At 34.9% G+C, this 25187-nt stretch overlaps 2 protein-coding genes across 2 annotated transcripts; one reads left to right on the top strand and one right to left on the bottom strand.

Moving 5' to 3' along the window:
• Positions 1-4580: 4580 nt before the first annotated feature.
• Positions 4581-25181, top strand: LOC134275242 (laminin subunit alpha-like; the record flags this gene model as incomplete). The annotated part of the gene is made up of 10 exons (XM_062757514.1): positions 4581-5116; positions 12496-12732; positions 22929-23099; positions 23247-23460; positions 23572-23690; positions 23963-24053; positions 24145-24241; positions 24479-24654; positions 24772-24915; positions 25089-25181. Coding segments are annotated over exons 1-10 (1717 nt in total), but the record flags the coding sequence as incomplete, so codon positions are not given.
• Positions 7628-10106, bottom strand: LOC134275243 (uncharacterized). The gene is made up of 6 exons (XM_062757515.1): positions 9005-10106; positions 8662-8901; positions 8437-8583; positions 8214-8322; positions 7899-8128; positions 7628-7815 (listed from the first exon to the last, which is right to left on the bottom strand). Exons 1-6 carry the CDS (start codon positions 10104-10106, stop codon positions 7628-7630), a joined length of 2016 nt encoding a protein of 671 aa, XP_062613499.1.
• Positions 25182-25187: the final 6 nt, after the last annotated feature.

Genomic DNA, 25187 nt, shown 5'->3' on the forward strand with positions numbered 1-25187 from the left:
TACTTCACTACTTCACTAACGGTAAATTCTAATACAAGAGGTATACAGCAATGTGCGCATTAAATTTATATGTTCAATATTTGAGTAAAATAAAATCAGTATCATAACGCAAATTCTCCAAAGGACAGACAGAGTTTGGATCCCAGATCAAAGGGGATCCAAAGATCCCTTAATATTAGACCCCCCCCCCCCAAATCCATCCTTTTATATAATTAGGTCCAACCTATCCTTCTTTCGATTTTATTTTGTGTGTCTTTTAATTGAAAGACGAAAGGGTATGTTGATGGAATGGGGATGGGGGTAACCCGAATAGGGGGTTTATTTATAGTGCCACATTGCCAAAGTTATTGTACTGCTGAGTATTAAGTCAAATTGATTTTTTTTTCAACTTTTGAAAATTACAAAATAATTGCGGTCCTCTATCCAAACAGCAGTCACTGTCGAAATGTTTAATTTTTGTTCAGTTTGAATTTCCTAAACTCGGAGTTCTATTTTAAAGAAGTTTTTTAAACAATAGTTTTTACTTTCATCATAAAGATTGTTTGAAGGTCAAGATATTTGTGTATTCGGGATATAATGTGAAATTTTCTGATGGTATATTTGTGGTTGCTGCTATATAGTACATTTATAGTGGTCCATCAAATGTATGCAAGTATAATACTGCATGTGATCATTTTTTTTTTAATTGAATGATTTTCGGTTGTAAACATGCTAGTTTTGGGCCGCACTTGCGAGCTAATTAGAGCAGTCAACTAAGTCAAATTTTTAGCATCGATATGATTTCTATTATTTTATCGAGGAGTATAGGGAAAAAAACACTAGATTTAACATGAATCATAGTGTTTCTTTTAAGGGGTTGTATATACTAGTATCTATAGAACAACCAGATTAACTTTTTTAAATTTAAAAGTTTATAATTATAAAGGTAACTTGATTGAAATTGAAATCTTTCTTACAGTAATTTCTATTATTTTTTATTTTATTCAGCTCTATACTATGCAAGGTTATTTGAAATCTTGGATACGGCCTTGTAAAAAAGTTGAAATCTGTACCCCTTGTAGGTACAAAAAGATGTACCCAATGTCCATGCATTAGCTTAGTGAGAGTGATTTGTAATATCCAGAACTCAACAGGTGCGCACTATAGCCGAATCATTCCAGAAAACACGGTCTCTTTAGGAAGGTCAATAAAAAAAAATTAAATAAGCGAAAACACACTTGCGCAAAATGTGAATCTTTGCCGAGAGGAATACTCACAATTCGCCAGTCAAAAGTTTGTGCTTTACCAATAGAAAATTTCTCAAAATTGTGCTAACATACTCACAGTATTTTGGTATACATTTATGTGGATGACTTTCAAAGCTTCATACTAATGACTTTTCATATACCAATAAAGCATAGATCCGTGTTTTCGAGGAGGGGTCATCGCTTTCAGGGGGGGGGGGGTGTCTAATGTCAATTTTACTTGTTGTTTTTTTTATAATTGTACATTTAATAACTCTGCAAATTCCAAACTCTATAGTGTATAGATCCGCGCATGTATATTGATCATATTCGGCCATGTACCTTGCGCTTTTGTTTGATATCGAAAGTCTTTTCATGCATGTTAAATCATTATCATAGAAAAGTACTTATCACGTAATAAATATTTATTCTTTTATAGTCCATCCTTGAAAAATGAAATGATGTAGTTGCTACTGTATCCAAGATATATGGTTCCACAACTTACTTGTCGAGGAAAAGGGCAAAGTTTACATTCAGTGTTTTGTTTTGAACATATTTTATTGTACAAACAAAAGGATTGGAAACAAGTTCTTTCAACTTACGAGTTCCTCTCCTTAAATATAACTATATGTCATGCAAGTAAAATACATGTAGTACATTGAGATATAAATACAAAAAAGATACAAGTGAAATATTTGTTCAGAAATATAACAATTTAAAATCTACAAGATTCGTCAATAAATTTATGCACAGCAGCAAAAATATATGTGTTTGTTTCTACAGGCAAATTTACATCACTGCATAATAACAAATTTGTGTCAATATTAACCAATTCGTCAAGTAAAAATAGGCGATTAAAAAGATTATTCCTAGCGTTTGGATAATTTCTGCAGGCAAAAAAGAAATGATAAACATCTTCATACTTTCCACATGAACATAAAGGGCTATTAATAATATTTCTTTTGTGTAAATCATAATTAAGTATACAGTTGTGTCTAAGTTTAGTATGGATTATATTTGTATATCGTTTGCCAAATGAAAAATAGATTGGGGGATTTTTTACTTCTGTAGTTAAGTTTTTTCGAAACGCATTGAGTGAGATAGCTTCCCTTGTTTCTGTCTTTAATAAATTCCAATGTTTCACAGCGTCAGGAATAAAAGATCTTTTATATAATTCTAATCTGCATCTTGGGGCAGCGTATTGTTCCTTATTACGGGTATTATATTTTGAAATGTTTTCGCGCTTGCTTGGAACAATGTCATTCAAATATTCAGGTACACTACCATTATGAATTTTGTACATCGTGGTCATTTTTGCATTATAGCGCCTAACTTTCAATGTTTCCCAGCCAGTTTCAGAGTAAAGTATTTCTCTTGACACAAAAATTGGAAGTCCTGTAACAATTCTAGCTGCAGATAATTGAACTCTTTCAAGCTTTTCGGCATCATTATTAGAGCAGCCATCCCAAACAATTGAAGCGTATTCGAGCGAGGGTCTGATAAATGTGACATACAATTTTGAAAGATGTGTCCTGCCGATTTTAAATTTAAGTTTTTTCAAAAGGCCAAGTTTCTTATAAGCATTGTTTACAATGCTATCTATGTATTCTGTCCAGCTAAGGTTTTGTGATAACAATAGACCTAAATGACGATGAACAGGGACACACTCCAATCTGTCACCTTTAAAAAATAATTTAGGCATAACAGAAATATTTTTCTTATTGAAAAAAATAACTTTCGTTTTGGAAGGGTTGAATTTTAGAAGCCACTGATTTGACCAAAGTTCCAGTATATGTAAATCATGATTTAAATTATATTCAATATCAAGTATGTTGTATGAAGAATGTTGAAGCGAATTGTCATCAGCAAAAAGTCTACACAATGTTAACATATTTACAGCAACATCATTTACATATATCAGAAATAAAAGGGGTCCTAAAACGGAACCTTGGGGTACACCTGCAAAAATATCTAGTTTTGATGATAACAGATCTTTATACATAACTTTTTGTGACCTTTTACACAAATAACTAGAAAACCACTGCAGAAGATCACCCGATATACCGTAAGTTTGTAATTTGAAAAGAAGTCCTTTATGCCAAACTCTGTCAAAAGCTTTTGAAAGATCGCAGAAGACCATACAACATGATCTACCTTCATCAATACTTTGAACAATACTATGATACGTTTCTAGTAATTGGTAAACAGTTGAATGACCTGGTAAAAAACCCGCCTGATATCGATAAAACAAATTGTTATAATGGAAATAATTGTACATATGTTTGAAAATAATTCTCTCCATAATTTTACTAACACAAGATAGTAACGACACAGGTCTATAATTAGAAACTAAGGAGGGGTCATCGTTTTTAAACAAAGGAATAACATGAGCAGTTTTCCAAAAAACAGGAAACTTTTTTTCTGATTGGGACCTATTAAACAGCAGTGTAAGTGGTTTAGCAACAGTATAAATAGTGGATTTTAACATTCAGTGTAAGGAAGATGCAAAATATACGAAATGCAAAGTAGCCAGGATTGCATTGCATGCATTAAGACTGTCTGGTACTTCGTTTTCCAGAACTATTTATACCTTACCAATGCTTTAAGGTAGTAATTTTTAACATACATAACATGTCGAAAATATCAGTTACACACCCAGGTCAGACTGTCATTTGGAACTATCAGTTACCTTTTATACGTTTAACTCAATGCAATAGAGGCTGAGTTAATATGCGATATTATGCTCGGCTTGATGTACTGTGTTATGTTTTTCATAAAATGTAATTCATTTCATAATTATAATTATAGTTTGACCGATGTGCCATGATATAAATAATTAATACATACGTTATATCTTTTTTCTGTTTTTGTTTATTTAAATTTTGTTCCATGGTGAGGAAATGTTGCATATAGTGTTTGATTCAGAGATAAATGTATTTCATAAGCTCAACGAAGGTCTTCAGAAAGATATACATAATATCGACTAAAACATTTATACTTTCCTTATCTGAAATGCTCGATACTTTGAGATTTAACTAAAACACGAATTAAGGATTTCTGAGATTAGTTTGAAGGACACTTCTTATCCACCAGACCATGTCACTATGATATGTCGATCATCTCTTCTTAGTCCAGAATTTTTTTAATGATACAATAAATAGCCTAAGCTGTAGCATTTATTCCTATCTAAAGTTTCCAGTGTCAGGTAAAATTAATGTCTCTTGCAAAAAAATTGTTATTGTAAGACATTATCTTTTGAGACGTTTCGTACACAACTTAACCTATGGCGCTCTCTACACGAATTTAACTTTAGTACAGAAAAATTACAAATGCATTAGTGTTTGACATAAGCATACACCCCACTTTGTGCACGTTCAAACTGAATGGAATGTTCCACTTAGGTCGTTCCGCGTGACTGGGGGAGTGAATTTGGCGCTACCTATTAATAGAATGGGATACCCCATTAGTCTGCAAGATAAGTGTTTGCCCAGTCTGTGAAACTGATTAGTTTGCGAAAAATGGCGGCAGGGAGAGCATATCTCCTGGTTGTGCCGATTTTATTATTTTATCAAAAAATTACAAATGGGGAAGTTTTAACCCCTCCCTACTTTAACCTCGCCCAGGAAAGGAGGATATATGCCAGTTCTACGTGTGGGGAGGAGGGACAGGAGTTGTACTGTCGTCTGACAGGGGCCAGTTCAGAGAATGGGTTCGCTGACCCTTACAGGGAAATAATCCAGGGACAGTATTGTGACGTGTGTGACCCCAGCATCCGCGAGCATCGCCACCCCCCGGAGTATGCTATCGACGGGACAGAGCGATGGTGGCAGAGCCCGCCCCTGTCCCGGGGGATGGAATATAACCAAGTCAACCTCACCATCGACCTAGGACAGGTAATAAGCCTTTCTAAATTATGCAACGTATTTATTTTTTGATTAATTAATTTTTTTTTAATTTTTAGAATGATGAATTAGGTCAAATTTTCTGAACAGGTATATATACTATATATAGCTATATACCTATTTTTAGCTATGTAGGTATTTAAACCTATTATAAATAGCTATATCGACATATCATCGGATATCTTGAGCGTTTTTTTTTTTTTTTTTTTTTGGCGGCTGTAGAATCGCGGGAGAATCGCAAGATGATAAGATATTTTCTTTTTTTAGACATCAATCAGCACCTACATAGCAAATAATATCACACATAAGAGCCGCGTTTAGATAATATAGGTCATAAATATATTGATGTGAATGAAATAATCATCGATTAAGGTAGAATTTTAAGACATATGTATTAAAAACAATGAATGAACATGCTAAAAACTCACCGACTGCTTCGATGCTCTTTCGAAGAATGTCTGCACCGGAAATGACACTTTGAAACTAAATAATTGAGCCGGAGGAGGGCGAATCCGCATCTTCCAGTTCAATTTCTATGGAAGCATAGAGAGTGTTACAAATACAGTTTTACGTTACAATAGTATATGATAAAATAAAACTATACTGTGGTCCATATAAAGTTTTAAAATGTATTTATTATGGAATTAGGAGTATAAAAATGTAGAGTGGTGATTATTTTCAGGTGATAAAGTTAATATGAACGTGTGGATTGGCGAAAGGGGGGAGGGGGGTGTTGTAGAATACTTATTATAATATTTACATCTTTAATAGGACAGTAAAGCGCATCAATTTAAAAAAAATGCCTGTAATTATGGAGGGAACAAGAAAGGGCAACCGAAAAGAGGAAGACCTAAGAATGGGGAGACTGGCAATATGTATATGGAAGACGGCCACAAGAGGGCGCAGTCTCTCTACCAAAGAAAAAACACCTTATTTAAGAAGGTTAGTGTATAAATTGTATCAAATATATAATTTAACAATAAAATAACTATGAAGTCTATGTAATAAAAATGGGGGGAAATTATACCTGCTTCCCCTTCATCCATTTCTTCTCTCAACTGCATCAAGTTTTTATAGAATTTGATTAGAATGGCCTTCTTCTCATTCTTTATTTTCTTCCATTCTCCTGTTTTTTCGTCTCCTTATATGAAAGATATATAAATATAAGAAAATTATAATAAAGATTTAAAACATAAATTAAAAATTAAATAAATAATGAAACTTAAAATAATACTTTATAGAAAAATTCAATTACCTATGTCACAATCAATTTCTTTCAGTCTGTGCAACTCAGTATCTATAATTTTACTTATTTCCTGCTTCGTCTTACTCATGATGCTGTTGTAAGACTGTCTGTCCTCAGGTGTTATAAATATAGGAGCCAGACATTTCTGTTGGCATACAGTATTACTCTCTGCACAGCATTTTATGAAATCGATTAAATTTGATTTGCACTTGGAGGAGAAATGTATGATGTCGTCATCTAATTTTTTTCCTGAAATGCTACAGGGATGTCTCTGCTGAAATGGTGTGGTCAAATATTCTGAGTCCCTGAGCTCTATCCTCCAGTTTCTGATTTCCAATTCCAGATTCGTGTGATATATGGTGTCTGTTTTTTCTTCATGTACACCGAAGACGGTGTAGATGTTTTCACGAATCTTTCAATAAAATATTTTAAAAAATTAGCTAAATTTATGTGAATAGTAGAATAAAATAAAAATGAAGAAATTGCTAAATTTATTTATTTATTTATTTCTTCAGTATATATTTAATTTAACTTATCTTATAGGCAAAGGAACTTCACACAACCACAAAGGCGGACGTCCTTGTGGTTGTTAAACCCACAAGTGGAAAAACCATTAATTGGTGCACCCCACATTTTGAAGAGGTATAATAAAAAAAACATGCATAAATTGTTAATGTAATGTGGTAAAAAAATATTAAATATTAGCAATATAAACATATATGGGTATTTCATAAATCATGCATATATTAGTTTTTATTATTTTCTTTATTATTTTACAGCTGTCAAAATCTGTAACAACTTCATCCTCTTCTTCTTCTACTTCCTCTTCTACTGCTACTTCTTCTCAATGGACTATTTCTCAACCCACACCTTCTCACTCATCACCTGCACCTCCCTCTGTCAATTCCTCTGATACAGACTCTGAAATTCAGCATGTCACTTACCCCTCCCCACAACCTTCTACTTCCTTTTCATCACCTCCTCCGACTAACAAAAGAAGAAGATCATCAACTACCACAGAAACTTCATCATCCACCAAAAAAAACAAGAGCACACAGACTGCTTCCTTTAACGCTGGTCTAGAAAAACAGTGCAACGTTTGCTTGTCGGAAGAGGAGAAGGGCTACTGGGTTGGTTGCGACCACAAGTCAAAAAAGTGCCAGTACTGGGTGCACGACAGGTGTTTAGGATTTACATTCAAAAATAAGGCAGAACTTAAGAAAGTTGTGTTCAAATGCCCATCACATATGTGAAATTTAATATATTAGTATGAAATAAATTATCAATTGTAAATAATTCACCTTCTCTAGTTTATCCAGATTCCTGCATGCCTGGTTCCAATGTATAAATTTTGGTGCACCAGGTGGTAACCATCTTTTTGTCTCTTTGTTTTTGGACTCCAAAATAAAGTCCCCACCTTCTCCCTTACTGTGATGCCCTGATTCTACAATGATTTTTTGTTTAAAATACCTTCATCTTTCATTTCTTTATTTATAATCTGTGTTTTATGTTGCGAAGTTAACTTACGAGTCATAGATTCGTTCTCGTTTATGAAATGGAGAACTTCAGATGGGGCGCTTAATCTCATGATGGAGTCAAGGACTTCTATCTGTTGGTAGTTGAACTTATTAAGGCCAAAAAATAAAGGAGCAAACTTTATTCTCCCCGCCATCATAACTTGACTGTTGTTTCTACGTACACCCACTCGAAACATGTACAGGGCAAGGATGTACGTGAAAACAATTTCTTGGACAAATCTGCAATTAAGATTAATTTTGATATTTAAATAAGTTTTTTCATAAAAAAAATTTTAATGGCATAAAGCAAAAACATTAATATTACCTGTAATTACAGTCTTTGACTGAGGAGCACCATCGGAAGTATCCTAATGCTGATGGGGAATCGCCCGATGAAATGCAATCCCTAACATAGGGAATAAGTAATTCATCTCCTGAATTATCAAAAAAAATTATGCTTACATGAAAGCATATGCATTTTATAAAAGTATATTATAATTTATTCTATAAATTTATCTTGGTAATTTATAACATGTTTGTACAAATACCTGTGCCATAAAGGAGTATTTCCACGAACTGGAAAGCTTTGTGGTGGTCGCTGGCATCATGGCATGCGCTCAAAGCTTTGGCTGTGCGGTAACCCAGCATCTTGGCCAAATCTTCCCCAAATATCTCCCATACTAATTTTATGATGGCTGCAATATTTTAAATTATTATTTATGTATCATATTATATATTCAAAATAATTTTGTATTGTATGATTTTTAAAATACCTTTCGTCATGTTTATTTCAAAATGACCAAGTCCTGGAACGAGGAGGATGTCTTGCAGATCTTGCTCTTGTTCTATAACTTTGTTCCCAATTAGGTAAGGCAGGCCATCACAACCAACTATGGTCCATTTCCTGGTCTCCCCGGTGGTCTCTGCCTTTATCGCTGCAAGCACTTCCTTAACAGCTTCGTAAGAGCATGGGTTTTTGGCAACAGGATTGCCCATGATAATTGTTGGCTTTCCTGGATATATTTTATAAAGTTATCTTGGTAATCTTTATAAGATGTTTGTAAAAATATCTGTGCCATAAAGTAGTATTTCAACGATTATTATTTTTTTGCTTACCTGGGTGATTGTGCTCTACGAAGCTGTAAGGGTCCTCTTGTACTCTTGAAGTAGTATTTGGTAGGTCTTCCCCCCTCTTTCGCTTTCTGCCTCTGACGCCTTCCTCGATGGTGTCTGTTGGTCCTGTCAGTCCATCAGTGTGGCTCTTGTACACCTTCTCTAATCTTGACTCCACAAATTGCAATCGTAATTCCCGGAATATATTTCCGAACTTATCTAGATACTTGGAAAAATTGCTAATTTGTGAAGATAGGTTCTTTGGATACAGCCATTGTCTTGGTGAGAGATGGGGGTTTTGTTGCAAGTAGGAAAGATTGTGTGGAAATAAATGAACGACGGTCGTAATTGCAGATAAAATAGTTTTGTTGTCATAATTAACCCGCCATCTCCTTGTCAGAATCTGGTTGTTATCAAAAAATGTGAGAACGTCCTCAACACCGCTAATGGTTATTGGATCCCCTCCCTGCTGGGCTATCCATGAAACTATGGACTGGTAACTACCACCAGGACTTGCTATAGAATTCATAGTGCAGATGGATCTACTTCCTGAGAAGTAGTAAGATAGTAAATTCTTACTAAATGTAAGAGGTAAAATTAGGTTTGAGGTAACAAGTGAATATATTTGCTCTACAGCAAAAATGAAGGCTGCTGTCTGTTTTTCAGTCAAGTCTTGGATTTTTCTTCCCGATATGACAGAGAGAAACTGTATAACCATATGGTTTCTGTCTAATAACCATTTTTTTGTGTCTAATGAAGATAAATATTGTGTATCTTTGTATTTGGAAGATAGATGTTTAGAATCATCTTCAATGGACATCTTCTCATCTTGTAATAAAGCACGCAAAAGTCTTTTTTTGTCCCTGGTGGATAATTTTTTCTCTTCAATAAGTTTTACAACTTCTTCTACTGCCTTAACTACTGGCTTGTCAGTTATAGTTTTCAAGCACTCACTTGCACATGTTGTACAAAGATATGTTGATTTATCTGATAACACTTTATTTTCTATAAGTGCCTGTATCACACATTTCTTATATTTTTTACTGGAAATCTTATACACAGCAGCGCTATTATCGCTGTGCGATTTACAGCTGCATACAGGCATACCTGTAAAAAGAAATAGGCTTTCATATTCTGCTAAAGGTGAGCAAATAGGCCCATGGGTCTCTTACTATTTTCAGAAGCAGTAAGGCGGATTAATTTTATTATTTAATTAGAACACTGCAATCCTATTATTATTAAATTTAAAACCGAAAAATATAACGGTTTGCATTTAGTATTCATATTTTTAAAAATGTAGTAAAGGGGGGGGGGTCATTTTCCCATGTCCTTTATCCTTTCAAAATTTAAACAAGAGGTATAATATGTCAATATATCTTTAATTACGCCTGTTTTCATGAATAACAATTTCATATATACTTAATTTCATTTCTTAATTCCACATATGCAGGTTTTACTACCTTTACATTTAATTACATATAGCGTTTTTAGGCTTCCATACTTCGATGATGAAAACCGGCTTCTGAAACTTTATCGCCTTTACTCTGCAACTACCGCGCAGTGATCATTTCCGCTGCACGAAAAAATGGAAGTAGCAGGGTTGTATAGGAAGTTCACATTGTAATTTCTTTATGAAAACAAGAAAATAAGTCATTTTACCTCTACAAAGGCAAGTAAGTCGTCTTCTTTATTCTTCCTTTCTCTTTTCTTTTCATAATTGCGAACAAACGCGGCTCTTTTATATAACATAATTATGACGTATGTGAGTAATGTTCCAAACTATGAACAGCTGAGTAGTATTAAGCTGCGACTATTTTTTATTCAAGAGTAAATCTATTTTTAAGTTCTACATCCAACCGAAATATGTCGATATAGCTATTTATGATAGGTTTAAATACCTATATAGCTAAAAATAGATATATAGCTATATATAGTGATTTGCCTGGACCTGCTGAACAAGTGCATGGATGTAAAAGTTTTTGATAACATCGCTTCAGGCGCTGTAGCGATCTGGCAGCTCTGCTAAATCTGTTACCTTGACAACCAGAGATAAGGTGGTTTTGGCAGAAGCCGTGTTATCAGTGGGATAGATTAGTATGTATACAAGCTCTCGGCTAATACTGACAAGAGTGACTCTATATGAGCCTTGTATAACCACTCATTACTGACAATTGTACTCAGGTTCACCTAGTCTCACCACAAACTCAAGGTGTGAAATGAACACCTCTCAGTCCTAAATGTCACACCGTGGGGGTCTCAGCTGAGTTAATGTAATTAACACTGACCCCACACATTATCCCACTGTAAAATGGGTTTATGATTTGTTTTCCTTTGATGTGTGATTATCTATTCATCGATTGAATTATAAATAAAAATCTTACATAAGAAGTCCTTGTTTGAGAATTAAATGGCCCTCAAGTCTGAAGTATGTGTTTGTTTAACTTTGTGAAATGTCACAGTATGTTTAAAGGGATTACACGGTAGTCCATTGTTCAAATAGATGGAATTTTAAGTGGCATCTTACGTTACAACCTACATGTACTATTGAACTAGAAAATGATGAGAATTCTTCAGATTTATGGCATATGACATGATATTTTTGACAAAATGCTTCATTAAATGAATTGTTATAATGATACTCTTAAAAAATGTCAATTAACCTACAAGCATATGCTGATACTGCCTTCTTTAAAATTGTTAGGTGTAGTTGTATCAAAATTCTATTTAATGTTTATAAGAATTGTTTTCCAAACATTTACATAAAATTATATAGTTCTAAGGACTAATGAAAGTCATTTCCACTTTGAAAATAACCAATTGTCAATTTCAAGGCCTTTCTTTAGTTGGATTGTTCACATATTAAATATTAAAAAAATGATTCTTAGTTAAATTTTAAAATGTTAACCACTGTGAGGAATACAATCTACAACATTAATTTGTTATCTGAGCAGAGAGTTGCTCCCAAAACCTAGCTGTTCCTAATAATTTGAAATAATGCAAACTACTTTATCCTTATTGCAAGGTTCTGCATAATGCACACTGTAAATTTGATGCCAAACTTGAATACAGTGGACCTTCAGATATCCGGACGCCAGATATCCGGATGCTTCAGTATCCGGACGATTTTTCATCGGAACGAAATTTTTAAATGTTATTTTGTCTTGTTTAACTGTTGATTCAGATATCCGGATGCTTCACATATCCGGACAAATTGACTGGGAACCAAAGCGTCCGGATAAATGAGGGTCCACTGTATATACATAATAAATATGTAAGGAGATATTGTAACTATTAATATAGGCAAAGGCAGAGAAAATAGGCAAGTCTGTATGATCAACATAATTGTATTCATTACTTGTGAATGTTCAAAATTAAAAAGCACTGTATAATTCCTACAATTAAATGAGTTTTAACGGGTCCAGTTTTAACTGTTATCATGATTATTGCAGATTGTATCAAGATTTGAGTTTGACATAATCTGTACATATTTTCAGGAATTCCATGTTGCCTATGTGTTCATTAAGATGGCTAACTCCCCGCGCCCGGGGGTCTGGGCTCTGGAGAGGTCTACAGACTTTGGCCAGTCCTGGCGAGCCTGGCAGTATTTTGCGGACACACCCAGTGACTGTATGAAGTTTTTCGGAGTACCTGCTGACCAAGAAATCTATTCTGATGATGCTGTCATCTGCTCCACGGAATTCTCCAAGATCGTTCCTCTGGAAAATGGAGAGGTAACTGCTGAGGGAGTTTTATTTTTGCTTATTTAAAAAGATATTGTTTGTAATAAGATTCACAAGTTGTTATCAAGCCAAGATCTCTTATCTGGCCACTTCAGACAAATGATTGTGATAATATTACAATGGTAGAGGGCTATACACAGTGTAATAGGCTTTGCTTGCTGCCCAATCCTATTCACTTTTTGTGAAAAAAATGATGTATAAAAAAAATCAAATATAAGAATGTGGGAGGGTGATTGGGAGGGGGGGGGGGTGTTTTCACGGTTATTCAAGCTCATTAAAAAGCTCCCATAAAACTTCCTTTTTATGGCGTCGGGCTTGCCCGATCGGCATCTAGGGATCAGTCAGGTTTACGCGACCGCACGTGTCAGTGGATGCATCCGCAATAGAAAATAGCAACAGCTGTAAACCAATTTCTTTTAAAACGTTCACTATGAATAATAGCTTGAATATAAAATCAAATCAATTGTATTTTCAATTAATACTACTACAAAACAACGATATTATGTTTAATTTTTACGCAAGAAAAACGTTATGGTTGTTGCGGATGAATTTCTACTGAGAGGGTGCGTCGAATGACATGAATCACATTTAGGGACCGCTTACTATAACACAAATAATCTTAAATACAGTAAAATAATTACAAAATAAACACGAATACAACACGACTATAAAGATTGAATTTCTTAATCTTAGCTTTACTTTTACGATCTTCAATCCAATTTTAGCCGAACAACTTACGATATTGACCAGTAATGCCAGTATTACTGTATTTATCCATTTCCTCCATTTGTTTACCGCGCCCTATCGTAAGTCGATCGTACTTGTAACATTAGAGTCATGGTTGTAGTTAAGATGCAATCACTATACAACAGAACAACACTCTGAAAATGGCAATTAATTAAAATAATTTATGAAACCCTTCGTATGTCTTCGATTGACTGAAAAGAAATTAGATTGATATAGAGGATGGACATTTCTGACGATGTCTGGTCAATTCGAACCCTGACTCATTCGGACCAGGACACAACGTTATCAGGCCCTATACTGTATTTGTGTTAAGACTATTTTTTTTAAATTTTATTATTATGTTACCGGAGTCACTCACTTGACCTATTTGCAGATCTTTTAAAATTGTTTTTCTTGTTTGACGCCATTGAAGCCTTTCAGGCTTTTGTTTTCACACAGTAAATGCCACAGCTTGTCCTACAAACTTTCACAGCTGTGTTCACAGTGTGTGGAAAATGTATGATTAAGTCTTGACTTATTTTCCTTGAGAAGTGTGGTAAATAGAGAGGGGCCTTGTGTTATGATAAGTAAGAAATGCCAGAAATTATACAGAACAGCTGTGTGTCAGATTCATTCGTGTAAAACATTCCAGCCACTTCTTCAACATCTTGTACTACACAATGCCCTGGTTGTGTGTGTCAGTCAGCTGAATGGATGTAAAATATATCGATTTGAGTTTTGAAACCCCTGGTCACCTGGTGCAGTAAAGAATATACAGACCAGTTAACTGACCGGCTTGTTGTCTGTGTGTCACTGCAGACCAAAGTCATACATATACAGGAAAAAAGCTTAATTATTATTAACCACACATCATGACCTTCCAGTGTGAGCTACTTATGTCTATAATCAGTGAAGGGTACGGAAAGTGAAATAAAATTACAGAAGTACAATTTCTAATATATACATCAAAACCCTTCTGTGTATCACCTCCCTAACAATGCAGTAGAATTTAAATAACGAATTATATATCCTAAATAGCTGATTTCGGAGGAATTTGACATTAAAGCTCCAATGAAGTTGAGGACAAAGCATTGATTGATAATTGGTTTTTAAGGATCCTTTAACAGTTAAAATGATAGACTTTATTATAGTGTCTGTACGTTTTATGTGCATTTTATATGTAACAAATCAATGTACGTAAGCCATTTTGTGTGATTGTATTAATTTTTTTTAAGGCAGAAGTGTGCCTGATGCCATATTCTAAAGGAATTCTGTAAATTATATTGAAGACCCCAGCAAAGATTAAAAATAAAGAGTTTAATCTTCCCATTTATCATCAGTGTTCACTACAGGGACGTGGTCAATTACATCTCCAAATAATAAACTACAATTTAGTTTTACCTTCCATTAAATTCCAATCAATGAAATAATAAATCAAAAAAAAGTATTATAAATTTATACCCGCACTTTCTTTTTAAGAAAGCAATAAAGTTTTAAAAATATGCTGCTGGAATGTTCATTTTCCTTTACGATTTTTATATATTTTTCGTGTTTGGTATTCCTTGTTGGTATTCATTGTCCTTGTTGTCAAGTACTCGACAAGGCAAATATTATTATACCATCTTCGGAAAAACCTTTTTAGAGCAAAAAACATAAGAAAGTGTAAACACACTTTTAAATCCCAAGGTTGATTTGAACTCCTCTAAAAGGAATATTACATTTTACACAGTAGCCTAATCATCTTTTGGGAGATGGTTGGTGGTGTCATGAAACAATAGATGTGCATTAATTCTTTGGTTTCGGAATTTTTGAATTCTCTGCCCCATTGGGGCTGGTCCACCTCTAATGACAGAGGGAACTTTGTCATTTTTAAAATAATGACCTTTGATTTTTTATGACAAAAAGCCCCGTCTTCCCATTTTTAGGAGACTACAGTTGAATAATTAAATCTCTTACATTTTACACAGTAGGCTAATCATCTTTTGGGAGATGGTTGGTGGTGTCCTGTAGATGTGCAGTAAGGTTTCGGAATTTTGATTTTGCCCTTTTGGGAGATGGTTGGGGGTCATGTAGATGTGCAGGGTTTCGGAAAAAATGGTGTTTTTTATGCAAAAAGCCCCGTCTTCCCTGAACTCCTCTTACATTTTACACAGTAGCCTAATCATCTTTTGGGAGATGGTTGGTGGTGTCATGTAGATGTGCAGTAAGGTTTCGGAATTTTGATTTTGCCTTGGGGAGTCAAATGGGGGTCGAAAAATGATGTTTTTTATGCAAAAAGCCCCGTCTTCCCTGAACTCCTCTTACATTTTACACAGTAGGCTAATCATCTTTTGGGAGATGGTTGGTGTTGTCATGTAGATGTGCAATAAGGTTTCGGAATTTTGATTTTGCCCCGGGGGGTCAAATGGGGGTCGAAAAATGACGTTTTTTATGCAAAAAGCCCCGTCTTCCCTGAACTCCTCTTACATTTTACACAGTAGCCTAATCATCTTTTGGGAGATGGTTGATGGTGTCATGTAGATGTGCAGTAAGGTTTCGGAATTTTGATTTTGCCCCGGGGGGTCAAATGGGGGTCGAAAAATGACGTTTTTTATGCAAAAAGCCCCGTCTTCCCTGAACTCCTCTTACATTTTACACAGTAGCCTAATCATCTTTTGGGAGATGGTTGATGGTGTCATGTAGATGTGCAGTAAGGTTTCGGAATTTTGATTTTGCCCCGGGGGGTCAAATGGGGGTCGAAAAATGATGTTTTTTATGCAAAAAGCCCCGTCTTCCCTGAACTCCTCTTACATTTTACACAGTAGCCTAATCATCTTTTGGGAGATGGTTGGTGGTGTCCTGTAGATGTGCAGTAAGGTTTCGGAATTTTGATTTTGCCCCAGGGGGTCAAATGGGGGTCGAAAAATGATGTTTTTTATGCAAAAAGCCCCGTCTTCCCTGAACTCCTCTTACATTTTACACAGTAGGCTAATCATCTTTTGGGAGATGGTTGGTGGTGTCCTGTAGATGTGCAGTAAGGTTTCAGAATTTTGATTTTGCCCCAGGGGGTCAAATGGGAGTCGAAAAATGATGTTTTTTATGCAAAAAGCCCCGTCTTCCCTGAACTCCTCTTACATTTTACACAGTAGGCTAATCATCTTTTGGGAGATGGTTGGTGGTGTCCTGTAGATGTGCAGTAAGGTTTCGGAATTTTGATTTTGCCCCAGGGGGTCAAATGGGGGTCGAAAAATGATGTTTTTTATGCAAAAAGCCCCGTCTTCCCTGAACTCCTCTTACATTTTACACAGTAGGCTAATCATCTTTTGGGAGATGGTTGGTGGTGTCATGTAGATGTGCAGCAATGTTTCGGAATTTTGATTTTGGCCCAGGGGGTCAAAAGGGGGTCAAAAAATGACGTTTTTTATGCAAAAAGCCCTGTTTTCCCTGAACTCCTCTTACATTTTACACAGTAGCCTAATCATCTTTTGGGAGATGGTTGGTGGTGTCATGTAGATGTACAGTAAGGTTTTGGAATGTTGAATTTGCCCCGGGGGGACTAATGGTGTCGAAAAATGATATTTTAAAAAGTGAGGTCAAGGTCAAAGGAAAATTCAAGGTCAAAATAAGTTGACGTATTAATAGCTCTTAGCAGTATGTATCAGCATATGAGGTTTGATAAATATATCTTGAATTGTTTATTCAAAACTGGTCTAGACATTAATTTTAGAAAAGTGATATCAAGGTCACAGGAAAAGTCAAGGTAAAAAAGAGTGAAGCATCGTAAAGCTTACATCAGTATGTATCATCATGTGAAGTTTCATTACACAACTTGAATGGTTTCTTTAAAATAAAGCTAAACACTAATTTAAAGAAAAGTTAAGTGAAGGTCAAAGGAAAAGTCAAAGTCAAAAAATATTGCTGCAGTTGGATATTTACATCAGTATGCATCAACATATGAACTTTGATAAAAATATCTAGAAAGTTTCTTTGAGCCCGATGGAAAGACAGATGGAAGGGTGGAGGACGGACATGACAAAAACTATACATGTATTCCTAATCATGGTGTGGCATAAAAAACTTGAATCTACATTATATGAGCATGTTCCATCTATCAAGATTATACAAGCAAATTCAAAGAATTGTGGTCCTCTGCTTTCTGTGTTTTACTGAATGAGATACCATAATTTATGGCAGATTGTGTGTCAAATATGCACCCCTATCATATATCAATTTTTGAAAATTGGGTCAAAGGGGAAAAATCATAGCATGCTCTGAAACATTTTGTTGCAGGTAATGTACATGTCAAATATGAAAGTCCTATCTCTTTTGAATCAAAAGTTATATATACAATATAATATTTTTGAAAAGTAGGTTAAACTTCTAGGTCAAGGTCACAGAGTCAAAAGTCATGATATATTTAGAAAAGTCTTTTCACATGTAATAAACATGTATAATCTGAATGCCCTTTCTTTTCTCTTTCAAAATGATCAATTTAAAATGTTATTTTTTGGAAAGTAGGTAAAACTTTAAGGTCAAGGTCTCACTTGGGTTAAAAAATCATAGTATATTTAGAAAGTTTTGTGGTAATGTGCATGTGAAATATGAAAGCACTATCTCTTATCATTCAAAAGTTATGACCAAGGTTAAATTTATTGTGACAGATGCACATACTAGCTGTCAATAAGATGGACAGACTGACAGACAAATGAGATTTAGTGTCCCCTCCCTTTCCCCAAAATGGGGGACAAGAATGCCCTTGCTGTTCTTGAGAAGAAGATTTATGATGGAAAAAATCCCCTGCATATTTCTTAACGCAAATCAATATTGTGTTTTTATGTCATTTTGTTTGTTGTTAAACATCCCTCTCAGGAATTTTTCACTCATATGGAGACACCACCATTTGAAAAATAATGAGGACAAGTTAGATTTGAGGTCAACATTCATTTTAGGAGTTTTCAACCATTAAGACGTAAAGAAATATTAACTCGATCCTTCCCCTCACCCCTTCCCAGACCCCTGTTTGTTCATGTATGCAAAAAAAAAAAATGTTTATACAAATAGTTTAATGTGGTCCATCTCTGAATGATTCTCATTCCTAATTCTAGGAAGATATGTTGACACAAATTCATGAATAAAATGTCAAGTAATCTTATCATTGATGCACTTTTATTTAATTTAAGGCAGTCATATTGTGAACATTTCCAGCTCATTAGGAGAGTGAGGATGACCTCTAGGGGTTCATAACCTTTATACCATTAAATTTACATAACATAATAACACAAGAAACAATATTATGTATAGTCAAATGGAAAAAGTTTCCTACTATTTAGGAGTCACATGATCATTTGTCATTACAGGGACAGGGAAGTGGATTGGGAGATCCCCTCAACACCCCCCCCCCCTTCCCCCGGAATTTGCAGGACTATAATATATACTGGAGGAAATAAAAATGACTTTGGATGCCCTAAGTGTCCCTCCACCCTAGAAAACAGACCAAACCATAACTTCTTTTTTTTCTTGCTTCTCAGGAAATTCTGGTCTGGAACCCCCCCCCCCCCTCTCCCTCCCAGAAAAAAAATTCTGGATCTTGTAACTGAATGTAACGTTGATAACGGGGGATAACTCTTCAGAATGTGAAATTCGTCTATTGTAGCATCGGATGACCTTTGATCCTTTAAACTTTAACCTAACCGTTTGCATTTCAGACTATTTTACCCAAATCTATACCAAAACTTGTACTTACCGATTGTTATTATTTAGGCCCTGTCATCTTCATGAAATATAATCCAGTTAAAACACAAAATGAAATAATTCCTACCGACATATATGCAATGATGCACACTAGTATCCTACTGCACGTGCAGTGAAATCTAAAATGATAATGCCAATGGTAAAACTAGTACTTAAGTTGGGTACGTGACGCAAGCCAAATGTGATGCAGGTGTTTAGATACATGTATAGTGCAAGAACAAATTGAAAATTATCATTTACAAAAGATGTTTTATTTTAGCTTTGCAATCTAGGCCTATTTGCAAAAACAGACAAATAAGGTGTGTTTGTGTGTGTGTGTGTTGATGGGAGATGGGTGGGGGTGACCATTAAATTGATTGTGTATATGGCAGCTTTCAAGAAGTTTCTGCCTAATCAAATATAAATAAACTTTGCACATATTGAAAAATTCATCAAAAACGCTTTACACTAATTTGAATAATATATTATTTGTTGTTAATCTATATGAGAAAATAGATTTAAAAAGTTCCAATTATGTGCCAAAAATCCTACCCCCCCCCCCCCTTTATCAAACCTAATTTACATCATTAATTAAATTCTGTAGTTTAATTTCCGACTGGTAATGAATTAAGAATATGAAATACCTATAAAATGGAGGCCCATGGGTCACATGGTCACTAGCTGCAGATCTGTAGCATTATGGTTTTATATATTAGTATTTGACTGCAGATCCTGTAATGCAAAAAAGGTGCAATTTACGGCGCAATATTTTTTGCGCACTTCTGGGGAGAATTTCTCCACTTTCCAGCATCGGTCAATTTACTACCTATCAATTCCTAATTTTAGGCACATTATTTAATCAATCTGTATATTTTATCCATCTCCCAACCCTTTATAGTCGTCTCTACTCGAGATAAACTCGATTAAAATTATTTGTTAGATTGCTGAAAATTCACATCAAGCGAGTTTATTGCCTGTAGAGATTACTATAAATGGCTTGGAGGTGGACAAAATATACATATTGGTCAGAGAATGTGTCCAAAATTAGGGAGTGAAAGGTAGTTGATTGACTAATGCTAGAAAGTGGAGAAATTCTGCCCAAAAGTGCTAAAAAAAATATTGCGTGTAAATTGCACCTTTTTTGCATATGGGGATCTGTAGCGTTATGATCAAAGACAAATATATAAAACCAGATCTGCAGCTACATGGTCACCTGAGCATATTATGCTCAATTTGATGAATACATGTATTATGTAAATTATTGAATTATATTGACTTTTTCCTTGGTAAAGCCCAATATGAAGAAGTGTGCATTAGAGGCAAACACCATAGAGGCAAACGTCAAGTCATAAGTTTTGTGAAAATCCCGGAATCACTCTATCTAAAATGCGTATATTATTGACATAGACTGGGGGAAAATACATTCAGTCACTGGTTTTACAGTGTCATAAAAAAGTGAAGAAAAATAGAACTTCCATGGACGTTGATTCAAGGTGTGGCCACCTTTTTGAGGCTCTCTTTTAAGTGTTTATCCCCCTAGACAAATTAATGGTGACAATAGACGTTCTCGGCTGATGTACTGTTCTTGACATTGCTAATAAAATCAGAACATTATATGGAAACATGGGGGATGTTTTGAAATATAAGTGAAAAATGAAGATAAATTGGTGCGAGAGGATACCCAGGCTTTTCATGAGGAAGAAAATATAGAAAAGGGCAGCATTTTGTTGAATTACATGTTCGCATTGGACATTACAGTGAGATGCTTCTATAACGTGATGTGACCTACCCTACTTGACGTTACGTCGAAGTCTCCCCCGGGTTTCACAACTATCATTTTCAGAAAGCTCGTGTGACCTTATTTGTGAATGGGACGTGGTGAAATTTTCCAGTATTGTTGCAATATGACTCTATTTTATAAATATGCCTATTGTTTGTTTTTATAAAATCACGATAAAATTTTAGAAAGAAATTCCACGAACTTTTGGATCAACCCTCGTACATGTAATTTCTTTAATTACTTTTCTCTATCATTAATATGACCCCCCAAATATGTTTCAATTTATTAGGGTCCATTTATTATGCAAATTGAGATATTTACACTTTCTGAGGCTGTGTTTGTACTTTTATGTGAATGACAAGTTTATATTATCAGGGCCATCAAAATCTTTCAGTACCTGGAACTATTACCTGGTTGAAATCAAAGTTGTACGACCCAAATATCAGAGGGAAAAAGATCAATAACATTCGCCATCAAAATCACTTCTATTTTAGAGAAAAAACCACATGTTTTTGTTCATCTTTCTGAAAATTTTGATTTATTCACCACAAAAAAAATACTCCTGGTACTGCTTTTTCAATAATGTATATACATTTTATAAAAAGTGATAATACAAGTACATGTACAATTCAGACAGAAAATAAATTAAACAAATGACAAAGTTGTAAATATATCAAGAAGGACAGAGAAGCATCATTAATTTTAACATCCAGCATATAATTTTTTCCCTTAGGATTTTTTAATTTTAAGTTGACATTAACTTAATGTACTTAATCCTACTTAAGTAAATTTTTTATATAAACATAAATAATATTAAATATAAATAATAAAATTTCTTTCTTTTATGTATCACGTATAAAATCATGTTTCACATGATTCTCTGTGCTTAAAGTGATTATTTGAACTATTGAGCTGATTTAAGTTAAATGTTACTTTTAAGTTAGAAAGCAGAAAAAATTTTGGTTGCATTTAACATGGTTCAGAAATGGTTCACAAATGTTTACAAGTTGTGTAAGGTAGTATTTGAGCACATTCTAGCTAAGGGAGGGTGTTTGATAAGAGGGGGGTTGGAGACTACCAGTTTGGTAATCTTCTTACAGAGGGGTGTTAATACTGACAAGACTTTAATGTACGTATCTACTGTGATTTAATGGTCTATCTGCAGCTGGTTATGATGTAATAATCTTTGATTAAAAAAAATTAGATTCTTTTGATATAATCATTCATTCTCAGAAAAAAATGTATGGTTGAAAAAACATTAGTTGAAAAAGTTTATTTCTTTCTTAATAGCTGGTTAGAATGTGCATATCAATTTCTGCTACAATTGATTCACTATATTATATATATATATATATCCTCAATGTTTTTAAAAAAGCACCAGATTTAGCAGTCAATGTTACACTGGTTTCTTATCCATTGTACTATCTATGTTATAGACTGCATTTCATTTCAGGAATTTTTTGAAATTTTTCTTTTCCGACATTTTAAAATTTACATCTCCGACACATTTTTCAGGTAGTATGATTTTTTGCAAAATTCCGGAAATGAAATGCAGTGCTGCAGCCTGCTATAAAATCATGTTTTATTACTATCACAGTGTCAGATGTGGAATAATAATAAATTTTGAACATCAGCTTTGAAAAAGGATGAGTTACAAGCTTTGAAAAAGAGTTGTACATGTACTTCATCATATCTATGGCAAGCCAAGATTTTCAATCTCCAACAAAAACTAAGATTCATTTCCTTAAATATTTACCCTAAGGAGTATACAGCAAGGGATCTTTAACATATGTGTTCTTTCAGAAAACATATTTCTGAGACCACAATTTTAAGTTCAACCTGTCTTAAAACAGGGACAGTGTTGCTGAGGAGCCAGTATATTCTTGTTATGATTCGTAATTATACAACAATAGGCTTACGCACATAGAAAAATATAAACTATGTGGTAAACCTGTGTTTTATTTGTCTACAGATTGTGGTGTCCCTTATAAACAACCGTCCTAATGCCCAGAACTTCACCTACGCCAACCAGCTACAACAATGGACGAAGGCGACCAACGTCCGACTCAAGCTGCTGAGGACTAAGACATTACTGGGGCATTTAATGGCTGTAGCTAGACAGGACCCCACCGTCACTCGCAGGGTAATAAACCATCCAAAATTCTGTACTTGTCAAAGTCCATGGAAAAATTTACTTAAGAGATTGAAGACTTTATCAATACATGTTTTACAGAAATAAGATAAACTGAAATGCAGGAAAATTTGAGTAAGGCTTTCTGGGTTTTTTCAGTATTTCTACAGTATAAAGGATATTTCCATCGGGGGTAGATGTGTGTGTAATGGCCATGCCAACACGTGTGATAGGAGTGACTCCAGCAACCCTAACCTACTGGTGTGTGCCTGCCAGCACAATACGTGCGGAAACCAGTGCGACTCCTGCTGCCCTGGGTTTGTACAGAAGAAATGGAAACCTGCCCGGGCTGACAAAATCTTCATGTGTGAACGTAAGACATTTCATACCTTTCATGAGTAGCAATAACACAATAGTTTCTGAAATAATGCTTAAATTGTGAAAAATTTAATTGTTTTGAATTGTTGTCATTTTCGTTGTCCAGCTTGCCAGTGTTACGGCCATTCTACGGAGTGTGTCTATGACGAGGAAGTAGATCGCCTCGGTCTTAGTGTTGACACGTACGGTAACTACGAGGGAGGCGGAGTCTGTCAGAACTGTCAGGTCAGCGGACATTTCCATTGCTTGTCATTTTTGTTAATAACCATTCATTAAAATTTTTTTAAATGTTAATTTACCATATTCTATTGAATATGAAATCTTAATGAAAGATTTTGAAGTTATTTGAAAAAACTCAACTTTTGTTGTATTTAAGGCAACATGTTAGTTTGAATTATGTTTACAGACCAAGTTGTGAAATTAATAAAAACAGCTCTATTGAAAAAGAATTAGATGAGTCAAAATGTTGGTTTGATGATCTGATCTTTTATTTACAGCATAATACATACGGTGTGAACTGTGATAAATGTGTAGCTGGCTATTACAGACCTTATGGTGTGGCAAAGAATGACACAAATGCTTGTAGACGTAAGTGTTAAAACAAATGTCATAATGCTTTCATACATCAGTGGTTGTTAGTAGATGTGTAATGATGACCTCTTTCACCTTTAACCTTCAGCCTGTCAATGTGACCTGAATGTGTCCACTGGTGAGTGTGAGGAGGGGTCAGGACGATGTCTTTGTCGAGTGGAGTACACCGGCCTCAACTGTGACAGGTTAGTGATGACATTTCGATGACTGTGCTATCAGTATGTAAAATAAATCGGCATGTTAAAGGAGAGATAAGCTGAATTTGAATAATTAACCATTGAATAAAATTGACATCTGTCACACTGGTATATTTGTTTTTACATAAGAACAAAAAAATTCAAAGGAAATAAGCTTATAGGATTATGCTTAACATGTATGTTTTAATACAAGGTAAACATACTTACTTGTATACTTTAATCTAGATGTGCCCCTGGGTATGAGGGCTACCCCACTTGTGTCCCCTGTCAGTGTCACATGAACGGTACAGAGGGCGCTGTCTGCTCCGTGGATGGCCTCCCTTGTCCTTGTAAGGAGAATTACGCTGGAAACCGCTGTGACATGTGTGCCTCTGGATACTACAACTTCCCAGAATGCACTCGTAAGTTTACTTCTTGTCATTATCCATGATTGATAGACTAGTTACTAATCTAACTTTTTTAACTGATGAGAACATTGACTCTCAGCTGACTTTGAGTACATTTTCCTCCATTTTTAGCCTGTCAGTGTGATATGACCAATGGAGGCTCCACTGACAATAACTGTGATGTGGAGACTGGGCAATGTACCTGTCAATCAAACTTTGCCGGCAAGGAGTGCAACCAGTGTGCCCATGGCTACTACAATTACCCAGCATGCACTGGTAAAGATCATTAAGTTTCATGATAGTAAAGGTTTATCTTTTATTGAGAATTTTCTTTGTCATAAATATTTAAACATGGACATAAGAAATTGTTAGATGCATTGGAGTATAGGTCTCTCTGACCATACATGTACATGTATATCTGCTGCATTGAGGTTTCTGTGTATTTGTAGTGTGTGACTGTGACCCCTCGGGAACCTCTGAGGAGATCTGTGACAAACAGACCGGTCAGTGTTTGTGTAAGGAGAGCTTCCAGTACCCTCGCTGTGATC

This window comes from Saccostrea cucullata, unplaced genomic scaffold (genome assembly GCF_032062105.1).
Source record: "Saccostrea cucullata isolate Sc308-1 unplaced genomic scaffold, CSIRO_AGI_Scuc_v1 ctg7679, whole genome shotgun sequence".
Taxonomy (NCBI): domain Eukaryota; kingdom Metazoa; phylum Mollusca; class Bivalvia; order Ostreida; family Ostreidae; genus Saccostrea; species Saccostrea cuccullata.

What these genes read in the sequence shown, in the direction of transcription:
- LOC134275243 (XM_062757515.1), bottom strand. Translation starts at nt 10,106, where the DNA reads ATGCCTGTATGCAGCTGTAAATCGCACAGCGATAATAGCGCTGCTGTG. An exon ending in TGAAATAAACATGACGAAAG is followed by an intron (nt 8,584 to 8,661) that starts GTATTTTAAAAA and finishes AAAATATTGCAG; the next exon opens with CCATCATAAAATTAGTATGG. An exon ending in AATACTCCTTTATGGCACAG is followed by an intron (nt 8,323 to 8,436) that starts GTATTTGTACAA and finishes TTGATAATTCAG; the next exon opens with GAGATGAATTACTTATTCCC.